Raw genomic sequence first — 26702 nt, 5'->3', positions numbered from 1 at the left:
AGTCGAAAGCACCATATGCATTGTGTGTGAGGCAATAATTGATTTCACGCTCGATTTGTGTGTTCGCCAAAATGTTCTTACATAGACTATCATATACATCATCTATGTAAATTATTTCATCTTGAATAACAATGGTAGTCGCATCTTCTCCAGGTAATGCCAATTTGACAACTTGATGCAAAGTGAGCTGAATATGTTTTTAAAATATTTGTGCAGTACATAACAAAGTATGATATTGTTTTGAAGTCCAGTTATTTGAATTGAACAACGTGAAAGAAAACGACTAATGTTGTAAATGTTTGGTTTAAAAAATTTAGACCTCAAAATGATGGCCCGGCTGAACGTGCTTCGTCGTTTATTTTAATTGCAGATAGTATTCTTAAACAATCCGGTGATTACACCTATGTTTTTGGAACACTTAAACCTGGTAAGGGCTGCATCGAAAAAAACCCACTCATTACTTTTATTGGTCATATTAATTTACATATAAAAATATTTTATAGCAATTTTCAAGGATTTGGATTATGTAGTGAGTACTTGGTCCGACGGATGTTTCGATCTCTGGTAATGAACCAAAACAAAACCCAACCCTCCCAAAAAAACAAAAAAAAAATCTAACACAAACTGTCCATTATTTAAAAAAATGCAGGGAGAAAGCCAACGGTGTTCACTTTTACACACTCATCGTCATGCGCAAAGGTTTGATCCACGGTGCAAATTTCGCTACACGTAACGGTGACACCACACGTGCCTCCACCTACACCACTACCGCCAACACCCTCAAAACCAAAATCGATACCTTTTGGTCCGGTACCTACATTACCGTCACCCAACGTCTCACAGGGGGTGTTCAAAAAGCCGGCTACGATGTCTCTACCTTGATCGCTGCTAATTCAGGTTCCCTCTCAGACGGTTTCTATACACCCGGATCCGATAAAATCTTGGCCACCGCTGTCATTGTTGAAAGCAAGTTTAGTTCTCTCTATGATATCAATGTCAATGCTCCTTCTTATTTGGGTACAGCTATCGGTCGATACCCCGAGGATACATATAATGGTAACGGGAATGGACAAGGTAACCCTTGGTATTTGGCAACCAGCGCCTATGCAGAACTTTATTATCGTGCTATCAAGGAATGGACACTAGCGGGTCAAGTCAAGGTCTCCTCCATTAGTTTACCCTTTTTTAAGAAATTCGATACGGCTGCTGTGGAAGGGACCGTGTACAAGGTCGGTACAGCTGATTTTAATACCATGACACAAAATGTCGCGTTGGGTGCGGATAAGTTTCTTTCTACCGTTAAAAATTATGCATTGACCAATGGGTCGATGTCTGAACAATATGAACGGGGATCTGGAAAGCCTACGGGGGCAAGAGATCTTACTTGGTCGCATGCTGCACTTATTTCTGCTGCTCGTGCAAAAGCTGGTGCTCCTTCTGCTTAGCTGTTTAAATAAAAATAAAAACTCTGTTCTCATAACTATCAAAGACTGTATTTTGGGTGATGATTTGACGTCTTATTACAATTATTTATGCAGAGAAGTCAAATTATTGTTTATCAGAGTTGTTGTTTAATGTAAATCAACGCAAATAAGAGATGGCTTTAATCAGTTGTGTATAATATGTGATTTTATTGAAGCAGTGATACGTTAAATATAAGCAAGTGTCAATGGCTCGATTATATTTTCTGTTGAGTAATAAGATCTATGAATATAATCATCAATATTGCCCATACATTCTCTCGATAGTTTGATAGATAAGTAATTGCTAATCTGCTCATATTCTACCATATATGTTCTAATAGAATTATACGACGCAATATTGGAGTATATCATAAGTACCACCAGGAGTGTCGCCGCGCAATAGAGTATACTTGTCCGGAACAGTACTGGCTGAACTTTCTAATTGAAGAATATTTAATCTGACATCTATGTGTAAGTAGAAGTGGGTCTCATTAGAACAAACGAAGAAGTACAATCATGGCAACGAACTTACCTTTAGGTTCATTGATTTGAATTATAAGCCCTTTTGTTGAAACTGGCTTCCCTTTCTGAATAAATACCAAATAACTACCGTCATCTGAAATAGTATTTTTGATATCACCATCACTGTTTATTCGGGTGAAAGGCATGTAATCGTCTATATCATATGGTGAAATATTAATCCCGTATGTATTGCTTGATACTTGGCACAAAGTTCCAGTGACAAACCTATCAAACATGTAAGGCTTTTTTCCAGATAAAAATGTCTCCAGTAATTGGTAAATAGATTCTCTTAGTACACATATCTTTGTATCTTTTTCTTTAATATATACGCCGTCATCAATCGCTTTTTGCAAAAGCATGGTGTGTGTTTTGTGGATCGGTGAACCCTGCCCCAGATTGAACGGATCTCCAAACACAAAAATATAATTCGGTACATAGTTTCCAAATAACTTTTTGTTGGTCAAAGAAGCCACTATATCTGTTGCCATACTTTCTATCACTGACATAAGGCCTCCTTCAATAATGTCACGAAGAAATATATTAATACTGCAACCACATTTTGTGTTGATATCCAGCTGTATTTTGGAATCCATGTCCAAATTTGATTTGTTTTTTTCCAACTACCAAAAAGTAATTAATAAGCTGAGACGTTACTTATAAATCAACTTACAAGTTCAACAACGCATGGTTTTAAATTTCGATAAATATTGTTATATATCTCTAATAACTGGAAATCATATTGTGTATCTTTCTGACTCTTGTGGGTGGTGCAATAGTCAACTTGACAATTGACTTGTAGGCTCTTCATAATATTTTTACAGAGTGTATCATATAGATCATGGATATGTATTATTTCATCCTGAATAATGATGGACGCTGGATCTTCTCCAGGTGATGCCAGTTTGACCACTTGATGCAAACTAAGTTGAATATGCTTTGAAGATATCTGTGCAACAACAAAGTGTGATTTCAAAATAAAGTCCAAATGCTGATACTTGTGTTGGATAGCTGGTAGAATTTCTTCACCACGGGTGCAGAATTTTGCTTTTCGAAGTTCGTCGTCCTTCATGAGTATTCCGCTTGCAAAGAAAGACTTTTCCAAATTTGTTATTGAGCCGAACACAGTATCCAATTGGTTTTTATCAATAGAGACGCTATACCAAATGTTGTTGGCTCGCCAATTCGATCCTACATTACTTTCTAATTTTTTCTCTATTTGCTTGTTGAGACAGTGCTGATATGTGATTATAAAAAAATACATGTAACCTGGATGGCATGTAGTAAATAACTTGCTATCCGAAGCAGAAAATTCGTCCTTTGACACAAAAAAATCGTCCATGTCAAAGTTTGCCGTAAGCTGTTCAAATAGGTTTGGGTTTGAGGAAACAAATAATTTTCTGATTTTCTTTGGTCGATTTTTACTTGTTTTTATCCATTCAACATTACTTGAAATCCTTCTCTTCCGCATATTTTGGAAAGCCCGGCCAAGTAATTTTGATGCTGGTATTCTTTTTTTCCCATTTTTTTTGTAACTTGAGTATAATTCAAGGTAGTCACCAAAAATCTTTTCTAAACCTAACTTCAGTCTAAACGCACAATTAGAATTGACAATCACATAAGCGTTTCTTCAAGTAGTTTTACCTATTTGATATTTGTAGTACTGGTCTTTGATATATTTCTGATTGCTTGATGAAACTATTCAATGGTCGCATATTACTATTATGCAATAAAATGGAACTTAGTTGGACTTTCTTATACAAGACATTCTGCCGCCTATCACTATTACCATTCAAATTTTTGCTTCTGTCCACCTTGTCTATCTTTTTCTAGGTATGTAATAAAAGTCTGGCTTTGTGTAGGCGATATGTCTGTTTGGTTTTAAGATAGGTTAGACTAATACGATGCCGATACTACTAAGGAGTCAACTTACCGATATTGATAAAGATAATAGGCTTTAAGCAACTTTTGGGTTCTTCCATTGTTGTTTCGTTGGGTAGTATAATTGGGTTTCTGCGCACGTTAAATTCTTCCATTCGGTTTTCTAAAAGCTCTTGAGTTGGATTTCTTCGGCTACGATAGTCAAAGAGTTCGAATATGGGAAAATTATCACCGAGTTTCGCTGATGGATAAATTTTTCTTAGTTCCATGGAATACTTGTGCGACCAACAATCAACAGATGAGATTAGCCCCAAAGCAAAAAATGTTTTCGGGATTCGACTTGTGTAAAAAATGACCAATGGTCTGCGTACTATATTGCTCATGCCTACAAGAAATTTATCTACTTCATTTCTAAAGAATTTTTCAACAAAACCAGAAAAATGTTCAAGTATGTCCCCTAAAGTGATTGATTCATTCGTCCAGCGAGATTTCAAGTCTGGGAATGGCTGATCATATAAAACATCACCTGTCATTCTCTGGCAAAAAAAAAAAAAAAAAAAAAAAAATGTTTTTAATTATTTTCTCAATTTCTTTTCCATTAACTCTTACAGAATAACCAACTCCATTGTACTCTTGACTTAGTTTTTCAAACATGTCTTTGATAGATTCTGATGATAACGTAATATCACAATGCTTTTCCACACATGCTATTAATGGCAATCGTAGTTCCTTTGGTCCAAACGGGATTTTAAAATGAGCTTGTTTCAACAATTGTGGCATCAATTTTCTTTGTGCTAATCTGAAGGCAGGATATTGAGCTGATACCAATTTCAAATCCACGGAGTATGTACCTTGATAATCAATTGTACACATAACGCGCTGATCACCATACTTTATTTTTGTAATGTACCGATTTCCACTATTCGTATACATGAACTGAAAATTTAACTCTAACATTGAAAAAAACACCAGCCTGTCCGGACCATCATTTTCATGGAGAAGACCAGCTTTTACGAATAGAGGCAGGAACAATTCTTCTCTTATTTCATAATCCCAACTGGTTGGAAGATTCAAAGAATAATAAAAATCTATATTTACACTATTCAATTCTTGTTTACAATCATACCGTATTTTTTGTAACAGATCTATAGCTTCCTCGTACAAGAGCGCGTACAGTGCCGTAGTGTCGAAGGATTGTTGCTTTGATTTTAAATAAATGTCAGCAAGCCCGCCTAAGGCGTTGCGTACATAAATAACGCCTTCTTGGAACCCTTTCGAATTCTCATTCGCTTCAACAGCCTTGTTGCCTCTGGCAATGATATTTCTCGTGGTAGTGTCATATAAAATTGAGGTGCGGTATTCGTCTCGTAATCTATTTTTAAAAAGGAATCTGTCAAAAAAAGAAAATACACGTATAAAATCTGTTAATTTAATGTCGACTAACGTTTCATCTTCATCATCTTCATCTTCATCTTCATCTTCATCTTCATCTTCATCTGTTGGTTTATTGATGGCCACCGCTATAGAGGTGATCATGTCATAGCCCAAATCTATACGAAGTAAGCAACGCCGTAATTTAAAAAATCAAGTCGCTTACCGATAAAAATACAATATCTATGCCGAGAATAGTCATAGACTTCTTCCATCTTCTTTCTTTTACAACACGATGTTAAAATCGGCGAAAGCACAAATACGAAGAGGCTTACGAGAATACATTGTTCCGTGTAACTATTTTGTTGTGGCACAAGAACCTTGTGTGACCATGCAGGTATTGATGGGGTAAAGCATGCATTCAAACTTTCTATCTAACACCTACTAACATTGAAGCGCGATATTAGTTTTTGCTAGACTACTCTTCTGTAGCAAAATCTCTAGTGTCTGGGAAAAGAGACCTTTGCTATCCTTCCCCTTTTAAGCATATGGAAACAAATAAAAAAAGACATCGTTTACATCATATTTTTTAAATATTACCCACTTTACTTAATGCAAATAAACATTGCCACATACACTAACTTGCTTGAATGAAGTAATTTAAACAATTCAAAAAGGGTGTGGACATGGAAACTTTGACCGTATCCGTAGTTTTGGGGGACTTCCACTATGCATCCTTTTGTTGAGATCGGCTTCACGTTTCGAATAAATACAGAGTAGCTACCATTGTTCTCGATAGTATTTCTTATATTGTCATCGTTTATCTATATGAAAGAAAGGGAGAAACTCAGACCCACCAAAACTAAGTCGCAGCGCATATGTGTCCCCTGATATTTGGCACAATGTTCTAGTTACAAGTCTCTCATACATATATGGTCTGATACGTGTAACTGACTCCAATAACTGTATAAATGGTTCTCTTAACTAATACAAATGATAGAGTATCTTTTTCTTTGACTTGCATACAATTGTTAATGGCTGGTTTCATTATCATAGTATATTGTGTAAACAATTGGGTTGTAAGACATGCGAAATGAATTTCCTAAAACAAATAGATATTCCATTTCGTAATTTCTAAATATTCTGTTGTTTGTCAAAGAAGCCGCTATGACTGTTGCAATATCTTCTATAATTGACTTGAGGCTTACTTCAATAATGTTACGAAGAAAAATACTGATATTACAATCGCAGTTGTCGTTCATATTTAACTTCTTATTACAATCCAAATCCAAACTTTCTTCGCTCATCTTCAACTACCAATAAACCTCCAAGTAAAAGTGATAGTGTAGTCCCATTTAACTTAAAAATCTCAGAAACGTATAACTTTAGGTTCTGACGTATACTGGTATAAGTTTGGAGCGAGTCAAAAGCACCATATGCATTGTGTGTGAGGCTATAATTGATTTCACGGTCGATTTGAGTTTTCGCCAAAATTTTCTTACATAGACTATCATATACATCATCTATGTAAATTATTTCATCTTGAATAACAATGGTAGTCGCATCTTCTCCAGGTAATGCCAGTTTGACAATTTGATGCAAAGTGAGCTGAATATGTTTTTAAAATATTTGTGCAGTACATAACAAAGTATGATATTGTTTTGAAGTCCAGTTATTTGAATTGAGCAACGTGAAAGAAAATGACTAATGTTGTAAATGTTTGGTTTAAAAAATCTAGACCTCAAAATGATGGCCCAGCTGAACGTGCTTCGTCGTTTATTTTACTTGCAGATAGTATTCTTAAACAGTCCGGTGATGATACATATGTTACTGGAACACTTAAACCTGGTAAGGGCTGCATCGAAATAACCCACTCACTACTTTTATAGGTCATATTAATATACATATTAACATTTTTTTTATAGCAATCTTCAAGGATTTGGATTATGTAGTGAGTACTTGGTCCGACGGATGTTTCGATCTCTGGTAATGAACCAAAACAAAACCCAACCCTCCCAAAAAAACAAAAAAAAATCTAACACAAACTGTCTATTATTTAAAAAAAATGTAGGGAGGAAGCCAACGGTGTTCACTTTTACACACTCATCGTCATGCGCAAAGGTTTGATCCACGGTGCAAATTTCGCTACACGTAACGGTGACAACACACGTGCCTCCACCTACACCACTACCGCCAACACCCTCAAAACCAAAATCGATACCTTTTGGTCCAGTACCTACATTACCGTCACCCAAAGTCTCACAGGGGGTGTTCAAAAAGCCGGTTACGATGTCTCTACCTTGATCGCTGCTAATTCAGGTTCTCTCGCAGACGGTTTCTATACACCCGGATCCGATAAAATTTTGGCCACCGCTGTCGTTATTGAAAGCAAATTTAGTTCTCTCTATGATATCAATGTCAATGCTCCTTCTTATTTGTTGGGTACAGCCATCGGTCGATACCCCGAGGATACGTACAATGGGAACGGGAATGGACATAAGGTAACCCTTGGTATTTGGCAACCAGCGCCTATGCAGAACTTTATTATCGTGCTATCAAGGAATGGACGCTAGCGGGTCAAGTCAAGGTCTCCTCGATTACTTTACCCTTCTTTAAGAAATTCGATACGGCTACTGTGGAAGGGACCGTGTACAAGGTCGGTACCGCTGCTTTTAATGCCATGACACAAAATGTCGCGTTGGGTGCGAATAAGTTTCTTTCTACCGTTAAAAATTATGCACTGACCAATGGGTCGATGTCTGAACAGTATGAACGGGGATCTGGAAAGTCCACGGGGGCCAGAGATCTTACTTGGTCGCATGCTGCGCTGAATTCTGCTGCTCGTGCAAAAGCTGGTGCTCCTTCTGCTTAAGATTTATTTAGGTGTTTAAATAAAAATAATAACTTTGTTTTCCATAACTATCAACGACTGTATGTTGGGTGATAATTTGATGTCTTATAACAATTAGTTATGCAGAGAAGCCAAATTTGTTTATCAGAGTTGTTGAATAAAGTAACACAATGAAAATAAGAGATGGTTTAAATCAGTTGTATGTAATATATAATTTTATTGAAGCAATGATATGTTAAATATAAGCGAGTGTCAATGGCTCTATGATATTTACGGTTGCGTAATAAGGTTTATCAATATAGTCTTCAATATCGGCCATACATCCTCTTGATATTTTGATGGATAAATTATTGCTAATCAGCTCATATTCTACCACAACGTTTCTGATAATACGAGACGTCAAATCATCGGATAATATTTTATAAGTATCACCAGGAGTGTCGCCGTGCAATAGTGTATACTTGTCCGGAACAGTACTGGTTGAACTTTCTAATTGAAGAATTTTTAATTCGGTAGCTTTGTGTAAGTAGAAGTGAGTCACATTAGCACAAACGAAGTAGAATAATCATGGCAACGAACTTACAACATCCGTATTTCATTTGAATTATAAGCCCTTTTGTTGAAACTGGCTTCCCTTTCTGAATAAATATCAAATAACTACCAGTACCTGCAATAGTATTTTTGATATCACCATCACTGTTTATTCGGGTGAAAGGCATTGAATCGCGTGAATGATATGATAGAATCCGCATCCCGTATGTATTGCTTGATACTTGGCACAAAGTTCCAGTGACAAACCTATCAAACATGTAAGGCTTTTTCCCAGTTAAAAACGTCTCCAGTAATTGGAAAATTGATTCTCCTAGTACAAATGTCATTGTGTCTTTTTCTTTAATATAAACGCCGTCATCAATTGCTTTTTTCATAATCATGGTGTATATGATGTGGATCTTTGAACCCTGCCCCAGATTGAATGGATCTCCAAACACAAAAATATAATTCGATACATAGTTTCCAAATAATCTTTTGTTAGTCAAAGAAGCCACTGTATCAGTTGTAATACTTTCTGTCACTGACATAAGGCCTCCTTCAATAATATCACGAAGAAATATGCTTATACTGCAGCCGCATTTCGTGTTGATATTCAGTTGTATTTTGGAATTCATGTCCAAATTTGATTTGTTTTTTTCGAACTACCAAGAAGCAATTAATGCAATGAGACGCTAATTATAGGTATACCATCTTACAAGTTCAGCAACACATGGTTTTAAATTTCGATAAATATTGCTATACATCTCAAATGACTGGAAATCATATTGTATATCTTTACCGTACTTATGCGTGGTACAATAGTCAACTTGATAATTGATTTGTATGCTCTTCATAATACTCTTACAAAGTGTATCATATACATCATCGATATGTATTATTTCATCCTGAATAATGATGGACGCTGGATCTTCTCCAGGTGATGTCAGTTTGACCACTTGATGCAAACTAAGTTGAATATGCTTTGAAGATATCTGTGCAACAACAAAGTATGATTTCAACCTAAAGTCCAAATGCTGATACTTGTGTTGGATAGCTTGTAAAATTTCTTCACCACGGGTACAGAATTTTGCTTTTCGAAGTTCGTCGTCCTTCCCGAGTATTCCACTTGCAAAGAATAATTTTTCCAATTTTTTTATTGAGCCGAATACAGTATACAGTAGCTTTTTGTCAATAGAGACGCTATACCAAATGTTGTTGGCTCGCCAATTCGATCCTACATTACTTTCTAATTTTTTCTCTATTTGCTTGTTGAGACAGTGCAGATATGTGAGCATAAAAAAATACATGTAACCTGGATGGCATGTAGTAAATAACTTGCTATCCGAAGCAGGAAATTCGTCGTTCGACACAAAAAAATCGTCCATGTCAAAGTTTGCCGTAAGCTGTTCAAATAGGTTTGGGTTTGAGGAAACAAATAATTTTCTGATTTTCTTTGGTCGATTTTTACTTGTTTTTATCCATTCAACATTACTTGAAATCCTTCTCTTCCGCATATTTTGGAAAGCCCGGCCAAGTAATTTTGATGCTGGTATTCTTTTTTTCCCATTTTTTTCGTAACTTGAGTATAATTCAAGGTAGTCACCAAAAATCTTTTCTAAACCTAACTTCAGTCTAAACGCACAATTAGAATTGACAATCATAAGCGTTTCTTCAAGTAGTTTTACCTATTTGATATTTGTAGTACTGGTCTTTGATATATTTCTGATTGCTTGATGAAACTATTCAATGGTCGCATATTACTATTATGCAATAAAATGGAACTTAGTTGGACTTTCTTATACAAGACATTCTGCCGCCTATCACTATTACCATTCAAAGTTTTGCTTCTGTCCAACTTGTCTACCTTTATCTAGGTATGTAAAAGCAGTCTGGATTTGTGTAGGCGATATGTCTGTTTGGTTTCAAAATAGGTTAGGTTAAAACGAAGCCGATACTACTAAGGAGTCAATTTACCGATATTGATGAAGATAATAGGATTTAAGCAACTTTTGGGTTCTTCCATTGTTGTTTCGTTGGGTAGTATAACTGGGTTTCTACGCACGATAAATTCTTCCATTCGGTTTTCTAAAAGCTCTAAAATTGCAAATCTTCGGCTACGATAGTCATCGAGTTTGAATATGGGGGAATCATGACCGAGTTCCGCGGATATGTAAGATTCTTTTAGTTCCCCGAAATACTTTCTCGACCAGCAATAAACTGATGAGATTAGCCCCATAGCTAAAAATGTGTACGGGATTCGATTTTTGTAAAAAATGTCTAAGGGCCTAGGTACTGTATTGCTCGTGCCTACAAGAAATTTATCTACTTCACTTCTTAAGAATTTTTCGGCAGAACCAGAGAAATGTTCAAGTATGTCCTCTAAAGTAATTAATCTATTCGCCCAGCGAGATTTCAAGTCTGGCAATGGCTGATCATGTAAAACATCACCTATATCTTCCTGGCAAAAAAAAAACGTTTTTAATTATTTTCCCAATTTCTTTTTAATTAACTCTTACAAAATAATTAATTCCATCGTACTTTCGACTGAGTTTATCAAGCATGTTGTCGATAGATTCTGATGATAACGTAGTATCACAATGCTTTTCCACACATGCTATTAATGATAATCGTAGTTCCTTTGGTCCAAACGGGATTACAAAGTGAGTTTGTTTCAACAATTGTGGCACCAATTTTCTTTGTGCTAATCTGAAGGCAGGATATTGAGCTGATACCAATTTCAAATCCACGGAGTATGTACCTTGATAATCAATTGTACACATAACGCGCTGATCACCATACTTTAAGTTTCTATCAGCATAGTTGTATCTACCTGCCTGTATGTTCTGAAAATTTAACTCTAACATTGAAAAAAACACCAGCCTGCCCGGACTATCATTTTCATGGAGAAGACCAGCTTTTACGAATAGAGGCAGGAACAATTCTTCTCTTATTTCATAATCCCAACTGGTTGGAAAATTCAAAGAATAGCAAAAATCCATATCTACACTATTCAATCCTAGTTCATAATAATACCGTATTATTTGTAACAGGTCTATAGCTTCCTTGCATAAGAGCACGTACAGTGCCATATTATAGAAAGGTTGTTGATTGGGTTTTAAATAAATGTCAGCGAGCTCGCTTAGGGTGTTGTGTATATAAATAACGCCTTCCTGGAGCCCTTTCGGATTCTTATTCGCTTCATCAGCCTTGTAGTCTCTGGCAATAATATTTCTGGTGGTAGTGTCATATAAAATTGAGGTGCGGAATTCGTGTTCAGACCTTTTTTTTAAAAAAAGGAATCTCTGTCAAAAAAATACACGTACAAATTCTGCTGTTTTCATGTCGACTAACCCTTTAACAATTAATTGAGGTCTATTAATGGCTACCGCTCCAGAGGTGAGGATGTCATAGCCCAAATCTAAACGAAGTAAGCTACGCCGTAATTTTTAAAAAAAAATAAGTCGCTTACCGATAAAAATACAATATCTATGCCGAGAATGGTCATAGACTTCTTCCGTCTTCTTTCTTCCACAACGATGTTAAAAGCGTCGAAAGCACAAATGAGTTCACGGCGTTTCGTATAATCCGTTTATTTGTAGTACGAAACCTTATTTGACCATGAACTCAATGACGGGGTTGAAGCATGCATTCAAAGAATCTATCTAAAACCCACTACATTGAAGCGCGATATTAGTTTTTGCTAGACTACTCTTCTGTCGCAAAATCTCTAGTGCCTGGGAAAAGAGACCTTTGCTATCATTCCCTTTTTAAGCATATGGACACAAATAAAAAAAGTACATCGTTTACATCATATCTTATATATGTATATTACACACTTTATTTAACGCAAATTAACATATACACATACACTAACTTACCAAAAATACTTGTATCTACTTGAATTAGCATATCTATTTCCTCAATACTTCGGCTATATCATGTCTAATACAATACCTTTTTTTCCCTCTTGCTATAAATTTGGATCCCGTTCTTAAAAATGTCGATTTGGTTCAATAGGGCATCTACAGCGTATTTTCCTGCTTCCCAATATATTTATAGTCAAAGACGGACTAACCCATCTAAGGATGTTCATTCGGGGGATATACATGATATGTGAAAACTCAAGCAGAAGCAAGAAATTGTCAAATTCTTGAATGATGTGTGTTTTAACATTTCCAAGGTTTCGTCTGCAATAAAAGATGTCTTAGCCTTTGTCTTCTCTATGTCCTTACGCTTTTAGAAGACGCACCTCTACAAACACAGCAAGAATATCATCTCATCCCTTGCCTAATGCGCTGAGCACTTCACGATACGCATTTCTACCAATCGCTAAAATACCATCGGAAATCACTTTGCTTTTCTTGTTGTTCATGTTATCCATAGGTGATGTAAAACCTGTGTTGCAATTGTTTTCTAATTGGTCGTGGTATGCTGATTCTGCATTGTCTGCTGATGTTTCGACGGCTTCGCAACGACGTTGAACGATTTTTTCCATGACAGAAGTTTCGATTTGGCCAGGTGATTTAGCTTCTTTAATTTCGTAATCGACAGCACCTGCAACAAGAATGGGCTGTAGCATGCAAAAAAAAAGTGTCAGTTTTTTTTTTTTTTTTTTTTTTTTATACATGCTTTTTTTTTTTTTCGTTGGGTTGGCGTATTATATTACCTTGACATATTCACGGAATTAAGTTCGACTCTTTTCAAGTCCATCGCCAGGTAGAGCAGTAATATACACTGTGACTTTACGAGGCATTTCCTAGATTCCTATGTCGTGAGACAATGAAGAGAGATCAAAGAAAGGGAAAGAAACTCCTTGAGCAAGTCTTGTTCTGGCATCTTGGGCATATTTGTTACTGGAATAGACAAGACCTGCAATACCACCTGTATACCACGAAAGATCAGTTTGTTCTTGGAAGGTACTTTTAATCCAAAAGGCATGTCTTGTTTATGAAAAGTGTTTCTTTTTTTAAAAAAAGGGGGCTTTATAAAAAAAAAAAAAAAAAAAAAAAAATCCAAACCCAATCAAATGATTGATTCTAAATGCAGTAATAGTTGACGCTTTTCATATTAGTGTCAATTTTTTGTACACACAAATCATTGGCTGTCATACGATCGCATGGATGAAAAAAAAAAATGTACCATGCAAAATTAAGAGAGATCTGTACTTGGGAAACCGTCCCGGGGAACAAAATGGATTTTGTGCAAATGTAACTTTATCCTTTTTTACAGAATTTAAAAAAAGTGTCTTGGCCACAAGAGTTGAATAAAGTTATAAATATCCCAAGACATCTTTTTATTATTATTATTATCTCAAATTAACTACATCAAAAAAATGAAGTGTCTTCACACCTTGTTCAAGAAACAGGTTTTATTCATCCTGGTCGGTTTCTCCTATGTCTCTGCTACGGTTGTCAGTACCTCTCCTCCTACTTCTGAAGTCAAGGTTCAATCCTATGATTACGTTGCTGGAAAATCATTTACTGGTAAAATCTATGTAAGCTCTCTCTCTTTTTTCTTTCTTTCGCCTATCTCATCCCCCCTCAAACCTCTATCTAGGTCAAAAATATTGATTTGACCAAAGTCGTCAGTGTCATTTACTCGGACGCTACAGGTGATTGGAACAACAATGCTAATCTTGTCAAAGCCGCTTTCAGTGAAAGCATCAGTGATACCAGTTATGAATTTTGGACATTCTCTTCTACCGCTATCTCTAGTATTAAAGAATTCTACATCAAGGTAAGTCCCCCCCCATCATGTCTTCAACATAAATAAATCGTCTCTTTTTTTAGTACGATGTCAGTGGCAAGACTTACTATGACAACAACGGATCCGCTAATTATGTTGTCACAACACCCCCTCCCACCACGACCACTTCTTCCTCTCCCACTTCCACTGCCACTGAAACACCCCCTACATCCACATCCACCGCTTTTCCCTCGGGTAACTCTACCATTTCCACATGGATTAAAACTCAAGAGGGTATCAGTCGTGCTGCCATGATCCGTAACATTAACCCACCGGGAGCTGCCAAGGGTTTTATCGCTGCCTCGTTGTCTACTTCTGGCCCAGATTATTATTACTCTTGGACTCGTGATTCGGCTTTGGTCTCGTATGTCATGGCTAATGATTATAATACGACGCTTAAGGGAGACGCTGCCACTGTGGGTCTCTTGAAGGATTATGTGACGTACTCTATTAATGCACAATCGACAAGTACTGCTTGTAATTGTTTGGGAGAGCCCAAGTTTAATGCGGATGGATCAAGTTTCACTGGAGCCTGGGGAAGGTACCCTTAAATTGAATAACGTGAAAGAAAATAACTAATGTTGTAAATGTTTGGTTTAAAAAAAAAATAGACCTCAAAATGATGGCCCGGCTGAACGTGCTTCGTCGTTTATTTTAATTGCAGATAGTATTCTTAAACAATCCGGTGATGATACCTATGTTACTGGAACACTTAAACCTGGTAAGGGCTGCATCGAAATAACCCACTCACTACTTTTATTGGTCATATTAATTTACATATAAAAAAATATTTTATAGCAATTTTCAAGGATTTGGATTATGTAGTGAGTACTTGGTCCGACGGATGTTTCGATCTCTGGTAATGAACCAAACCAAAACAAAACCCTCCCAAAAAAAAAATCTAACACAAACTGTCTATTATTAAAAAATGTAGGGAGGAAGCCAACGGTGTTCACTTTTACACACTCATGGTCATGCGCAAAGGTTTGATCCACGGTGCAAATTTCGCTACACGTAACGGTGACACCACACGTGCCTCCACCTACACCACTACCGCCAACACCTTAAAAACCAAAATCGACACCTTTTGGTCCGGTACCTACATTACCGTCACTCAAAGTCTCACAGGGGGTGTTCAAAAAGCCGGTTACGATGTCTCTACCTTGATCGCTGCTAATTCAGGTTCCCTCGCAGACGGTTTCTATACACCCGGATCCGATAAAATTTTAGCCACCGCTGTCGTTGTTGAAAGCAAATTTAGTTCTCTCTATGATATCAATGTCAATACCCCTTCTTATTTGGGTACAGCCATCGGTCGATACCCCGAGGATACGTACAATGGGAACGGGAATGGACAAGGTAACCCTTGGTATTTGGCAACCAGCGCCTATGCAGAACTTTATTATCGTGCTATCAAGGAATGGACACTAGCGGGTCAAGTCAAGGTCTCCTCCATTAGTTTACCCTTTTTTAAGAAATTCGATACGGCTGCTGTGGAAGGGACCGTGTACAAGGTCGGTACAGCTGCTTTTAATGCCATGACACAAAATGTCGCGTTGGGTGCGGATAAGTTTCTTTCTACCGTTAAAAATTATGCATTGACCAATGGGTCGATGTCTGAACAGTATGAACGGGGATCTGGAAAGTCTACGGGGGCAAGAGATCTTACTTGGTCACATGCTGCGCTTATTTCTGCTGCTCGTGCAAAAGCTGGTGCTCCTTCTGTTTAAGATTTATTTAGCTATCCAAATAAAAATAAAAACTCTACTCTCATAACTATCAAAGACTGTATGTTGGGTGATAATTTGGTGTCTTATTACAATTATTTATGCAGAGAAGTCAAATTTGTTTATCAGAGTTGTTGTTTAAAGTAAATCAATGCAAAATAAGAGATGGTTTTAATTTGTTGTGTATAATATATGATTTTATTGAAGGAAAGATAGGTTAAATATAAGCGAGTGTCAATGGCTCCATGATAATTTCGGCATTGTAATAAAGTCTATCAATATAGTCCTCAATATGACCCATACATCCTCTTGACACTTTGATAGATAAATTATTGCTAATCTGCTCATATTCTACCACAATTGTTCCAATTCCATAACGCGATAAAGCACTGGCGTATATTTTATAAGTATCACCAGGAGTGTCGCCGTGCAATAGAGCATACTTGTTCGGAATAGTATTGGTTGAACTTTCTAATTGAAGAAAATTTAAATAGATACCTATGTGTAAGTAGAAGTGAGTCTCATTAGCACAAACGAAGAAGAACAATCATGGCAACGAACTTACCTTCAGGTTTATTGATTTGAATTATATGCCCATTTGTAGGAACTGGCTTTCCTTTCTGTATAAGTACCAAATAACTACCATCATCTGCAATAGTATTTTTGATATCGCCATCACTGTTTATTCGGGTGAAAGTCTTCCATTCGACTGGAAAATTAAATGAAATTCGCATCCCGTATGTATTGCTTGATACTTGGCACAAAGTTCCAGTGACAAACCTATCAAACATGTAAGGCTTTTTTCTAGATGAAAACGTCTTCAGTAATTGGTAAATAGATTCTCTTGGTACAAATGTCTTTGTATCTTTTTCTTTGATATATACGCCGTCATCAATTGCTTTTTGCATTATCATGGTGTATGCTGTGTGAATTTTTGAACGCTGCACCAGATTGAACGGATTTCCAAGCACAAAAATATAATTCGGCACATAGTTTCCGAATAACGTTTTGTCAGTCAAAGAAGCCACTATATCTGTTGTTATACCTTCTATCACTGACATAAGGCCTACTTCAATAATATCACGAAGAAATATGCTTATACTGCAACCACAATTCGTGTTGATACTCAGCTGTATAATGGAATCCATGTCCAAATTTGATTTGTTTTTTTCGAACTACCAAGAAGCAGTTAATACACCGAGACGCGAGTTATAGTTATATCAACATACAAGTTCAACAACGTATGGTTTTAAATTTCGGTAGATATTGCTATATATCCCAAATGACTGAAAATCATATTGTATATCTTCCCCGTTCTTGTGCGTGGTACAATAGTCAACTTGACAATTGATTTGTAGGCTCTTCATGATACTCTTACAAAGTGTATCATATACATCATCGATATGTATTATTTCATCCTGAATAATGATGGACGCTGGATCTTCTCCAGGTGATGCCAGTTTGACCACTTGATGCAAACTGAGTTGAATATGCTTTAAAGATATCTGTGCAACAACAAAGTGTGTTTTCAACCTAAACTCCAAATGTTGATACTTGTGTTGGATAGCTGGTAGAACTTCTTCGCCACGGGTGCATAATTTTGCTTTTCGAAGTTCGTCGTCCTTCCCTAATATTCCACTTGCAAAGAATGATTTTTCCAATTTCTTTATTGTGCCGAATACAGTATCCAGTAGCATTTTGTCAATTGAAACGCCATACCAAATGTTGTTGGCTCCCCAATTCGATCCTACAGTACTTTCTAATTTTTCCTCTATTTGCTTGTTGAGACAGTGCAGATATGTGATCATAAAAAAATACATGTAACCTGGATGACATGTAGTAAATAACTTGCTATCCGAAGCAGAAAATTCGTCCTTTAACACAAAAAGATCGTCCATGTCAAAGTTTGCCGTAAGCTGTTTAAATAGGTTTGGGTTTGAGGAAACAAATAATTTTCTGATTTTCTTTGGTCGATTTTTACTTGTTTTTATCCATTCAACATTACTTGAAATCCTTCTCTTCCGCATATTTTGGAAAGCCCGGCCAAGTAATTTTGATGCTGGTATTCTTTTTTTCCCATTTTTTTCGTAACTTGAGTATAATTCAAGGTAGTCACCAAAAATCTTTTCTAAACCTAACTTCAGTCTAAACGCACAATTAGAATTGACAATCATAAGCGTTTCTTCAAGTAGTTTTACCTATTTGATATTTGTAGTACTGGTCTTTGATATATTTCTGATTGCTTGATGAAACTATTCAATGGTCGCATATTACTATTATGCAATGAAATGGAACTTAGTTGGACTTTCTTATACAAGATAATCTGACTCTTATGACCATTACCATTCAAAAGTTTGCTTCTGTCCAACTTGTCTACCTTTATCTAGGTATGTATAAGCAATCTGGATTTGTGTAGACGATATGGCTGTTTGGTTTCAAATAGGTCAGGTTAATACGAAGCCGATACTACTGAGGAGTCAATTTACCGATATTGATGAAGATAATAGGCTTTAAGCAACTTTCGGGTTCTCCCGTTGTTGTTTCGTTGGGTAGTATAACTGGGTTTCTACGCACGATAAATTCTTCCATTCGGTTTTCTAAAAGCTCTTGAGTTGCATATCTTCGGCTACGATAGTCAGAGAGTTTGAATATGGGGGAAAAATCACCGAGTTCCGCGGATATGTAAAGTTCTTTTAGTTCCCTGAAATACTTTTTCGAGAAACAATCAAATGATGAGATTAGCCCGAAAGCAAAAAATGTTTTCGGGATTCGACTTGTGTAAAAAATGTCCAATGGTCTGGGTACTAAATTGCTCCTGCCTACAAGAAATTTATCTACTTCATTTCTAAAGACTTCTTCTGCATGACTAAATAAATGTTCAAGTATGTCCTTTAAAGTAATTGGTTTATTCGTCCAGCGAGATTTCAAGTCTGGCAATGGCTGATCATCTAAAAATTCATATGGCATATCCTGGCAAAACAAAAAAAAATGTTTTAATTATCTTCCCAATTTCCTTTCCATTAACTCTTACTAAATAATATACATCGCAGTATTGGCAGAGTGTGTAAAGCATGTCGTCGATAGATTCTGGTGATAACGTAGTATCACAATGCTTTTCTACACATGCTATTAATGATAATCGTAGTTCCTTTGGTCCAGACGGGATTACAAAGTGAGCCTGTTTCAACAATTGTGGCACCAATTTCCTTTTTGCTAATCTAAAAGCAGGGTATTGAGCTGATACCAATTCCAAATCCACAGAGTATGTACCTTGATAATCTATTGTACACATGACGTGCTGATCTCCATGCTTTATGTTTCCACCCTTCCCGAATCTATTCATCGGTATGTTTTGAAACCTTAGCTCTAACATTGAAAAAAACGCCAGCCTGTCTGGACCATCATTTTCATGAAGAAGACCAGCTTTTACAAATAGAGGCAGGAACAATTGTTCTCTTATTTCATGATCCCAACTGGTTGGAAGATTCAAAGAATAACAAAAATCTATATTTACACTATTCAACTCTTTTTTATGTTGATCCAGTATTTTTTGTAACAGGTCTATAGCTTCCTCGTACAAGAGCACGTACAGTGCCGTATTATCGAAAGGTTGTTGATTGTATTTTAAATAAATGTCAGCGAGCTCGCTTAGGGTGTTGTGTATATAAATAACGCCTTCCTGGAGCCCTTTCGGATCCTCATTCGCTTCCTCGGCCTTGATTCCTCTGGCAATGACATTTCTGGTGGTAGTGTCATATAATATTGAGATGCGGTATTCGTGTTCATGACTTTTTTCAAAAAGGAATCTCTGTCAAAAAAAAATACACGTATAAATTCTGCTGTTTTAATGTCGACTAACCTTTCAACAATCCAGTCAGGTCTATTAATGGCTACCGCTACAGAGGTGATAAAGTCATAGCCCAAATCTATACGAAGTAAGCAATGCCGTAATTAAAAAAAATAAGTCGCTTACCGATAGCAATACAATATCTATGCCGAGAATAGTCATAGACTTCTTCCATATACCTTCTTCTACAACACGATGCTAAAAGCGGCGAAAGCACAAATACGAAGAGGCTTAAGAGAACACAGTGTTTCATGTAACCATTTTAATGTGGTACAACAACCATATTTGACCATGAACTCAATGACGGGGTTGAAGCATGCATTCAAAGATTCTATCTAAAACCCACTACATTGAAGCGCGATATTAGTTTTTGCTAGACTACTCTTCTGTCGCAAAATCTCTAGTGCCTGCGAAAAGAGACCTTTGCTATCATTCCCTTTTTAAGCATATGGAAACAAATAAAAAAAGACATCGTTAAATCATATTTTATATATGTATATTACACACTTTATTTAACGCAAATTGACATTGTCACATGCATTAACTTACCAAAAATACTTGTATCTACTTGAATTAGCATATCTCTTTCCTCAAAACTTATGCTATATCATGTCTAATACAATACTTTTTTCCTCTTGCTACAAATCCTCATCCCGTTCTTAAAAATGTCGATTTGGTTCAATACAGCATCTACAGCGTATTTTCCTGCTTCCAAATACATTTATAATTAAAAACGCACTGAGCCATCTAAGGATGTTCATTCGGGGGTATCCATAATATGTGAAAACTCAAGCAGAAGCAAGAAATTGTCAAATTCTTGAATGATGTGGCTTTTAACATTTTCAAGGTTTCCTCTGCAATAAAAGATGTCTCATACTATGTCTTCTCTATGTCCTTACACATCTAGAAGACGCACCTCTACAAACACAGCAAGAATAAAATCCCATCCCTTGCCTAATGCGCAAAGCACTTCACGATACGCATTTCTACCTATCCCTAAAATCCCATCGGATACCACTTCACTTTTCTTCTTGTTGCTCATGTTATTCACAGGTGTTGTAAAACCTGTGTTGGACTTGTGTTCTAATTGTTCATTGTCGGTTGATTTTGCATTACTTGCTTCGACGGCTTCACGACGACGTTGAACGATTTCTTCCAAGACAAAAGTTTCGATTTGGCCAGGTGATTTAGCTTCTTTAATTTCGTAATCGACAGCACCTGCAACAAGAATAGGCTGCAAGCACGTAAAAAAAGTGTCAGTTTAATTTTTTGTCGGTGGGTTAGGCGTATTATATTACCTTGACATATTCACGAAACCAAGTTCGACTCTTTTCAAGTCCATCACCAGGTGGTGCAGTAATATACACTGTGACTTTACGAGGCATTTCCTAGTTTCTTATGGGGTGTGGACAAGAAAGAGAGAAAAAAGAGAGAAAAAAGACTTACATGGACACCACAAGGTCTGTCAGCGAGAAAAGAAACTCGTTGAGCAAGTCTTGTTCTGGCATCTTGGGCATATTTATTACTAGAATAGACAAGACCTGCAATGCCACCTGCAACACCACTAAAAATCAGTGTGTTCTTGGAAGGTATTTTTAATCCAAAAGGCATGGTTTATGAAAAAGTGTTTCTTCTTTAAATAAAAAAAAGGGCCCATTGTGTCCCTGGGGGGGTCGGGGTCGGGGGAGAGTGAAGGGGGATTTTTAAAATTGAAAGTCACGTAGGTTTAAAACGGTGGTTTAAAAATAGGTTGATTTTATTGAAGGCAGTGATATGTTAAATATAAGCGAGTGTCAATGGCTCCAGGATATTTTCGGTTAAGTAATAAGGTCGATCAATATAGTCATAAATATCACCCATACATCCTCCTGATAATTTGATAGATAAATTATTGCTAATCTGCTCATATTCTACCACAAATGTATTAATAGAAATATCAGTCAATCTAATTGAGTATATATCATAAATAACACCAGGAGTGTCGCCGTGCAATAGAGTATACTTGTCCGGAACAGTACTGGTTGAACTTTCTAATTGAAGAATTGTTAATCTGATATCTATGTATAAGTAGGTATGGGTCACATTAGCACAAACGAAGAAGAACAATCATGGCAGCGAGCTTACAATATGGTTCATTGATTTGAATTATAAGCCCTCTTGTTGGAACTGGCTTCCCTTTCTGAATAAATACTAAATAACTACCAACTTCTGTAATTGTATTTTTGATAACACCATCACCGTTTATTCGGGTGAAAGGGATCGGTTTGTAGTCAGCTGTAATCCGCATCCCGTATGTTTTGCTTGACACTTGGCACAAAGTTCCAGTGACAAACCTTTCAAACATGTAAGGCTTTTTTCCAGATAAAACCGTCTCCAATAATTGGAAAATAGATTCTCTTAGTACAAATGTCTTTGTATCTTTTTCTTTCATATAAACACCGTCATCAATCGATTTTTGCATAAGCATGGTGTATGCGATGTAGATCTTTGAACCCTGCCCCAGATTGAACGGATCGCCAAACACGAAAATATATTTCGGTATAAAGTTTCCAAATAGTCTTTTGTTGTCCAAAGAAGCCAATATATCTGTTGTTATACTTTCTATTACCGACATAAGGCCTACTTCAATAATGTCAGGAAGAGAAATACTGATACTGCAATCGCATTTCGTGTTGATATTCAGCTGTATTTTGGAATCCATGTCCAAATTTGACTTGTTTTTTTCGAACTATCAAAAAAAATTAATACAATGAGACGCTAATTATAGGTATACCAAATTACAAGTTCAACAACGCATGGTTTCAAATTTCGATAGACATTGCTATATATCTCAAATGACTGGAAATCATACTGGACATCTTCCCCGTTCTTATGCGCGGTACAGTAATCAACTTGACAATTGACTTGTATGCTCTTCATAATACTCTTACAAAGTGTATCATATACATCATCGATATGTATTATTTCATCCTGAATAATCATGGACGCCGGATCTTCTCCAGGTGATGCCAGTTTGACCACCTGATGCAAACTAAGTTGGATATGTTTTGAAGATATCTGTGCAACAACAAAGTATGATTTCAAACTAAAGTCCAAATGTTGATACTTGTGTTGGATAGCTGGTAGAATTTCTTCACCACGGGTACAGAACTTTGCTTTTCGAAGTTCGTCGTCCTTCCCAAGTATTCCACTTGCAAAGAAAGATTTTTCTAGGTTTTTTATTGAGCCGAACACAGTATCCAATATGCTTTTATCAATTGAAACGCCATACCAAATGTTGTTGGTTCCCCAATTCAATCCTACATTACTTTTTAATTTTTCCTCTATTTGCGTGTTGAGACAGTGCAGATATGTGATCATAAAAAAATACATGTAACCTGGATGGCATGTAGCAAATGACTCGCTATCCGAAGCAGGAAATTCGTCCTTCGACGCAAAAAGATTGTCCATTTCAAGGTTTGTCATAAGCTCTTTAAATAGGTCCGGGTCTAAGGAGACAAATAATTTTCTAATTCTTTTTAACCGATTTTCTTTTGATTTTATCCTTTCATCAATGCTTAAAGTATTCCTCTTCCGCGTATTTTGGAATGCCCTGCCAAGTAATTTGGATGCTGGGCTCACTGGTATTCTTTTTTTCACATTTCTTTTGTAACTTGAGTACAGTTGAAGATAGTCACCGAAAATCTTTTCCAAACCTAACTTCAGTCTAAACGCACAATTAGAATTGACAATCATAAGTGTTTCTTTAAGTAGTTTTACCTATTTGATATGTGTAGTACTGGTCTCTGATATATTTCTGATTGTTTGATGAAATAATTCAAAGGTTGCATGTTACTATTATACAATACAATATAACTTAGTTGGATTATTTTATAGATATTTTGACGCCTATCACCTTTACCATTCAAAATTTTGCCTCTGTCCAACTTGTCTACCTTTATCTAGGTATGTAAAAGTAGTCTGGATCCGTGTAGGCGATACGTCTGTTTGGTTTCAAAATAGGTTAGACTAATACAAAGCCGATATTACTAAAGAGTCAATTTACCGATATTAATGAAGATAATAGGTTTTAAGAAACTTTTGGGTTCTTCCATTGTTGTTTCGTTGGGTAGTATAACTGAGTTTCTGCGCACGTTAAATTCTTCCATTCGGTAGTTTATAAGCCTTTTAGTTCCATATCTTCGGTAATTATAGTCAAAGGGTTCGAATATGGGGTAATCAGCACCGCGTTCCGCGGATATGTATGATTCTTTTAGTTCCCTGAAATACTTTTTCGACCAACAATCAAATAATGAGATTAGCCCCATGGCAAAAAATGTTTCCGGGATTCGACTTGTGTAATAAATGTCCAATGGTCTGGGTACTGTATTGCTCCTGCCTACAAGAAATTTATCTACTTCACTCCTAAAGATTTTTTCTGCTTGACCAGAAAAATGTTCAAGTATGTCCTCTAAAGTAATTAATCTATTCGCCCAGCGAGATTTCAAGTCTGGCAATGGCTGATCATCTAAAAATTCATCTTGCATATCCTGGCAAAAAAAAAAAAAAAAACGTTTTTAATTATTTTCCCAATTTCCTTTCCATTAACTCTTACGAAATATCTAAATCCATCAAACTGTTGACTGAGTTTTTCAAGCAAGTCGTCGATAGATTCCGATGATAACGTAGTATCACAATGCTTTTCCACACATGCTATTAATGACAATCTTAGTTCCTTTAGTCCAAATGGGATTACAAAGTGAGCTTGTTTCAACAATTGTGGCACCAATGTTCTTCGTTCTAATTTGAAAGCAGGATATTGAACTGATACTAATTTGAAATCCACGGAGTATGCACCTTGATAATCTATTGTACAAATAACGCGCTGATCACCATACTTTATGTTTCTAGCTTTATGGTAGGTTGAATTCATTTGCATGCACTGAAAATTTAACTCTAACATTGTAAAAAACACCAGCCTGCCCGGACCATCATTTTCATGGAGAAGACCAGCTTTTACGAATAGAGGCAGGAATAATTCTTCTCTTATTTCATAATCCCAACTGGTTGGAAGATTCAAAGAATAATAAAAATCCATATTTACACTATTCAATTCTTGTTTACAATGATCCAGTATTTTTTGTAACAGGTCTATAGCTTCCTCGTACAAGAGCGCGTACAGTGCCGTAGTGTCGAAGGATTGTTGCTTTGATTTTAAATAAATGTCAGCGAGCGCGCTTATGGTGTTGCGTACATAAATAACGCCTTCTTGGAGGCCTTCCGGATTCTCATTCGCTTCGTCAGCCTTGTTGCCTCTGGCAATGATATTTCTCGCGGTAGTGTCATATAAAATTGAGGTACGGTAATTTTTTTTATATCTTTTTTAAAAAAGGAATTTGTTAAAAAAAAATACACGTACAAATTCTGCTGTTTCAAAGTCGACTAACCTTTCATCATTCTCTAGTGGTCTATTAATGGTTACCGCTATAGAGGTGATCATGTCATAGCCCAAATCTATACGAAGTAAGTAACGCCGTAATTTAAAAAAATAAGTCGCTTACCGATATTAATACAATATCTATGCCGAGAATAGTCATAGACTTCTTCCATCTTCTTTCTTCTACAACGATGTTAAAAGCGTCGAAAGCACAAATAAGGAGTTCACGGCGTTTCGTATAATCCGTTTATTTGTAGTACGAAACCTTATTTGACCATGAACTCAATGACGGCGTTGAAGCATGCATTCAAACTTTCTATCTAACATCTACTAACATTGAAGCGCGATATTAGTTTTTGCTACATAGACTACTCTTCTGTCTCAAAATCTCTAGTGTCTGGGAAAAGAGACCTTTGCTATCCTTCTCCTTTTAAGCATATGGAAACAAATAAAAAAAGAACATCGTTTACATCATATATTATATACACTTTATTTAACGCAAATTAACATTGTCACATACACTAACTTACCCAAATTACTTTTTTTATACTTGAATTATCATATCTATTTCCTCAATACTTCGGCTATATCATGTCTAATACAATACTTTTTTTTCCTCTTGTTATAAATCCGCATCCCGTTCTTAAAAATGTCGGTTTATTTCGATACGGCATCTACAGCGTATTTTCCTGCTATCAAATACATTTATAATTAAAGACGTACTGAGCCATCCAAGGATGTTCATTCGGGGGATATCCAAGATATGTGAAAACTCAAGCGGAAGCGAGAAATTGTCAAATTCTTGTATGATGTGGCTTTTAATATTTCCAAGGTTATCTCTGCAATACCAGATGTCTCATCCCCTGTCTTCTCCGCCTCTATTTCGATGTCCTTCACTTCAAGAAGATGTACCTCTACAAACGCAGGAAGAGTAATATCTCATCCCTTTGGTAGTTCACTAAGCACTCCAGGATACGCATTTCTACCGATCGATAAAATACCATCAGATATAACTTTGTTTTTTTTTTGTCTTTCAATCTTTCACATAATACATTTACGTCGCAACGCATATGTTTATTTTTGATGCATACTGGACACACTGTTATAGTGACAAACGTCTTAAGCATATATGTAGGCTGATCCGTGTATCTGGATTTGATTGCTTAAAAAATCGTTCGCTTAAATTGCACACCATTTCTAGTTGTTTTATATATCACGCAGAGAAACCATTCACTGTAGATATTTCTATTTGCTTTAAACTTCACATTTATTCACTGTGTCCACTTAAATTAGTACTCATTATTGCGAGGACATACAAAAAGAAGGAAGGGCGGGGGGAGGATACAACAGT

The 26702-nt window shown here is 36.4% G+C and overlaps 10 protein-coding genes across 10 annotated transcripts; 3 read left to right on the top strand and 7 right to left on the bottom strand.

The window, feature by feature from the left end:
* Window positions 1-71: 71 nt before the first annotated feature.
* Window positions 72-1690, top strand: EV154DRAFT_588386 (Six-hairpin glycosidase-like protein; the record flags this gene model as incomplete). The annotated part of the gene is made up of 5 exons (XM_051606827.1): window positions 72-106; window positions 139-153; window positions 318-427; window positions 504-564; window positions 650-1690. 5 exons carry the CDS (start codon window positions 72-74, stop codon window positions 1443-1445), a joined length of 1017 nt encoding a protein of 338 aa, XP_051457833.1. The 3' UTR covers window positions 1446-1690.
* On the bottom strand, window positions 1691-3986 carry EV154DRAFT_224017 (uncharacterized protein). Its single transcript, XM_051594447.1, has 5 exons — window positions 3916-3986; window positions 3627-3853; window positions 2656-3571; window positions 1996-2605; window positions 1691-1928 (listed from the first exon to the last, which is right to left on the bottom strand). Exons 2-5 carry the CDS (start codon window positions 3695-3697, stop codon window positions 1807-1809), a joined length of 1719 nt encoding a protein of 572 aa, XP_051457832.1. The 5' UTR covers window positions 3698-3853; window positions 3916-3986; the 3' UTR covers window positions 1691-1806.
* A 2948-nt stretch (window positions 3987-6934) lies between these two features.
* Window positions 6935-8150, top strand: EV154DRAFT_588380 (Six-hairpin glycosidase-like protein; the record flags this gene model as incomplete). Its single annotated transcript, XM_051606826.1, has 4 exons — window positions 6935-7082; window positions 7160-7220; window positions 7306-7735; window positions 7795-8150. The coding sequence occupies 4 exons, from the start codon at window positions 6935-6937 to the stop codon at window positions 8104-8106; spliced, it is 951 nt and encodes a 316-aa protein (XP_051457831.1). The 3' UTR covers window positions 8107-8150.
* Window positions 8151-8272: 122 nt separating this feature from the next.
* EV154DRAFT_223945 (uncharacterized protein) lies at window positions 8273-10958 on the bottom strand. Its single transcript, XM_051594446.1, has 5 exons — window positions 10591-10958; window positions 10447-10528; window positions 10302-10376; window positions 9333-10248; window positions 8273-9278 (listed from the first exon to the last, which is right to left on the bottom strand). Exons 1-5 carry the CDS (start codon window positions 10850-10852, stop codon window positions 8628-8630), a joined length of 1986 nt encoding a protein of 661 aa, XP_051457830.1. The 5' UTR covers window positions 10853-10958; the 3' UTR covers window positions 8273-8627.
* EV154DRAFT_223925 (uncharacterized protein) lies at window positions 10902-12034 on the bottom strand. Its single transcript, XM_051594445.1, has 3 exons — window positions 11968-12034; window positions 11155-11895; window positions 10902-11074 (listed from the first exon to the last, which is right to left on the bottom strand). Exons 2-3 carry the CDS (start codon window positions 11703-11705, stop codon window positions 11065-11067), a joined length of 561 nt encoding a protein of 186 aa, XP_051457829.1. The 5' UTR covers window positions 11706-11895; window positions 11968-12034; the 3' UTR covers window positions 10902-11064.
* An 858-nt stretch (window positions 12035-12892) lies between these two features.
* EV154DRAFT_481286 (uncharacterized protein) lies at window positions 12893-13554 on the bottom strand (the record flags this gene model as incomplete). The annotated part of the gene is made up of 2 exons (XM_051598384.1): window positions 12893-13186; window positions 13495-13554. 2 exons carry the CDS (start codon window positions 13552-13554, stop codon window positions 12893-12895), a joined length of 354 nt encoding a protein of 117 aa, XP_051457828.1.
* Window positions 13555-13849: 295 nt separating this feature from the next.
* On the top strand, window positions 13850-16125 carry EV154DRAFT_508141 (glucoamylase glam). Its single transcript, XM_051601503.1, has 6 exons — window positions 13850-14110; window positions 14173-14352; window positions 14406-14902; window positions 14973-15082; window positions 15160-15220; window positions 15296-16125. Exons 1-6 carry the CDS (start codon window positions 13949-13951, stop codon window positions 16089-16091), a joined length of 1806 nt encoding a protein of 601 aa, XP_051457827.1. The 5' UTR covers window positions 13850-13948; the 3' UTR covers window positions 16092-16125.
* A 141-nt stretch (window positions 16126-16266) lies between these two features.
* EV154DRAFT_223792 (uncharacterized protein) lies at window positions 16267-18455 on the bottom strand. The gene is made up of 4 exons (XM_051594444.1): window positions 18287-18455; window positions 17318-18233; window positions 16654-17263; window positions 16267-16586 (listed from the first exon to the last, which is right to left on the bottom strand). Exons 1-4 carry the CDS (start codon window positions 18355-18357, stop codon window positions 16306-16308), a joined length of 1878 nt encoding a protein of 625 aa, XP_051457826.1. The 5' UTR covers window positions 18358-18455; the 3' UTR covers window positions 16267-16305.
* A 2051-nt stretch (window positions 18456-20506) lies between these two features.
* Window positions 20507-21576, bottom strand: EV154DRAFT_464256 (mitochondrial import inner membrane translocase subunit Tim54). The gene is made up of 3 exons (XM_051597658.1): window positions 21382-21576; window positions 21234-21323; window positions 20507-21169 (listed from the first exon to the last, which is right to left on the bottom strand). The coding sequence occupies exons 1-3, from the start codon at window positions 21544-21546 to the stop codon at window positions 20831-20833; spliced, it is 594 nt and encodes a 197-aa protein (XP_051457825.1). The 5' UTR covers window positions 21547-21576; the 3' UTR covers window positions 20507-20830.
* An 87-nt stretch (window positions 21577-21663) lies between these two features.
* EV154DRAFT_551577 (uncharacterized protein) lies at window positions 21664-25524 on the bottom strand (the record flags this gene model as incomplete). Its single annotated transcript, XM_051604989.1, has 9 exons — window positions 21664-21992; window positions 22060-22663; window positions 22717-23641; window positions 23695-23769; window positions 23837-23918; window positions 23981-24464; window positions 24530-25292; window positions 25362-25428; window positions 25476-25524. The coding sequence occupies 9 exons, from the start codon at window positions 25522-25524 to the stop codon at window positions 21712-21714; spliced, it is 3330 nt and encodes a 1109-aa protein (XP_051457824.1). The 3' UTR covers window positions 21664-21711.
* Between the last annotated feature and the right edge of the window lie 1178 nt (window positions 25525-26702).

The sequence above is a fragment of the Mucor mucedo genome (genome assembly GCF_025094135.1).
Source record: "Mucor mucedo strain NRRL 3635 chromosome Unknown EV154scaffold_43, whole genome shotgun sequence".
Classification (NCBI taxonomy): Eukaryota; Fungi; Mucoromycota; class Mucoromycetes; order Mucorales; family Mucoraceae; genus Mucor; species Mucor mucedo.
The sequence above is the reverse complement of the archived record's forward strand: the minus strand, read 5'-3'. Positions and strand labels throughout refer to the sequence as shown.

Coding starts and splice junctions, on each gene's coding strand:
- EV154DRAFT_223925 (XM_051594445.1), bottom strand. CDS start 11,705: ATGGCACTGTACGTGCTCTTATGCAAGGAAGCTATAGACCTGTTACAA.
- EV154DRAFT_508141 (XM_051601503.1), top strand. CDS start 13,949: ATGAAGTGTCTTCACACCTTGTTCAAGAAACAGGTTTTATTCATCCTG. Junction 14,903..14,972: donor TTCACTGGAGCCTGGGGAAG/GTACCCTTAAAT, acceptor AAAAAAAAATAG/ACCTCAAAATGATGGCCCGG. Junction 15,083..15,159: donor TACTGGAACACTTAAACCTG/GTAAGGGCTGCA, acceptor AATATTTTATAG/CAATTTTCAAGGATTTGGAT.
- EV154DRAFT_224017 (XM_051594447.1), bottom strand. CDS start 3,697: ATGCGACCATTGAATAGTTTCATCAAGCAATCAGAAATATATCAAAGA. Junction 3,572..3,626: donor GTACTACAAATATCAAATAG/GTAAAACTACTT, acceptor TTGTGCGTTTAG/ACTGAAGTTAGGTTTAGAAA. Junction 2,606..2,655: donor AACCATGCGTTGTTGAACTT/GTAAGTTGATTT, acceptor ACTTTTTGGTAG/TTGGAAAAAAACAAATCAAA.
- EV154DRAFT_223792 (XM_051594444.1), bottom strand. CDS start 18,357: ATGCGACCATTGAATAGTTTCATCAAGCAATCAGAAATATATCAAAGA. Junction 18,234..18,286: donor GTACTACAAATATCAAATAG/GTAAAACTACTT, acceptor TTGTGCGTTTAG/ACTGAAGTTAGGTTTAGAAA. Junction 17,264..17,317: donor AACCATACGTTGTTGAACTT/GTATGTTGATAT, acceptor GCTTCTTGGTAG/TTCGAAAAAAACAAATCAAA.
- EV154DRAFT_464256 (XM_051597658.1), bottom strand. CDS start 21,546: ATGCCTTTTGGATTAAAAATACCTTCCAAGAACACACTGATTTTTAGT. Junction 21,324..21,381: donor ACAGACCTTGTGGTGTCCAT/GTAAGTCTTTTT, acceptor ATAAGAAACTAG/GAAATGCCTCGTAAAGTCAC. Junction 21,170..21,233: donor GGTTTCGTGAATATGTCAAG/GTAATATAATAC, acceptor ACGTGCTTGCAG/CCTATTCTTGTTGCAGGTGC.
- EV154DRAFT_223945 (XM_051594446.1), bottom strand. CDS start 10,852: ATGGGGCTAATCTCATCAGTTTATTGCTGGTCGAGAAAGTATTTCGGG. Junction 10,249..10,301: donor GTACTACAAATATCAAATAG/GTAAAACTACTT, acceptor TTGTGCGTTTAG/ACTGAAGTTAGGTTTAGAAA. Junction 9,279..9,332: donor AACCATGTGTTGCTGAACTT/GTAAGATGGTAT, acceptor GCTTCTTGGTAG/TTCGAAAAAAACAAATCAAA.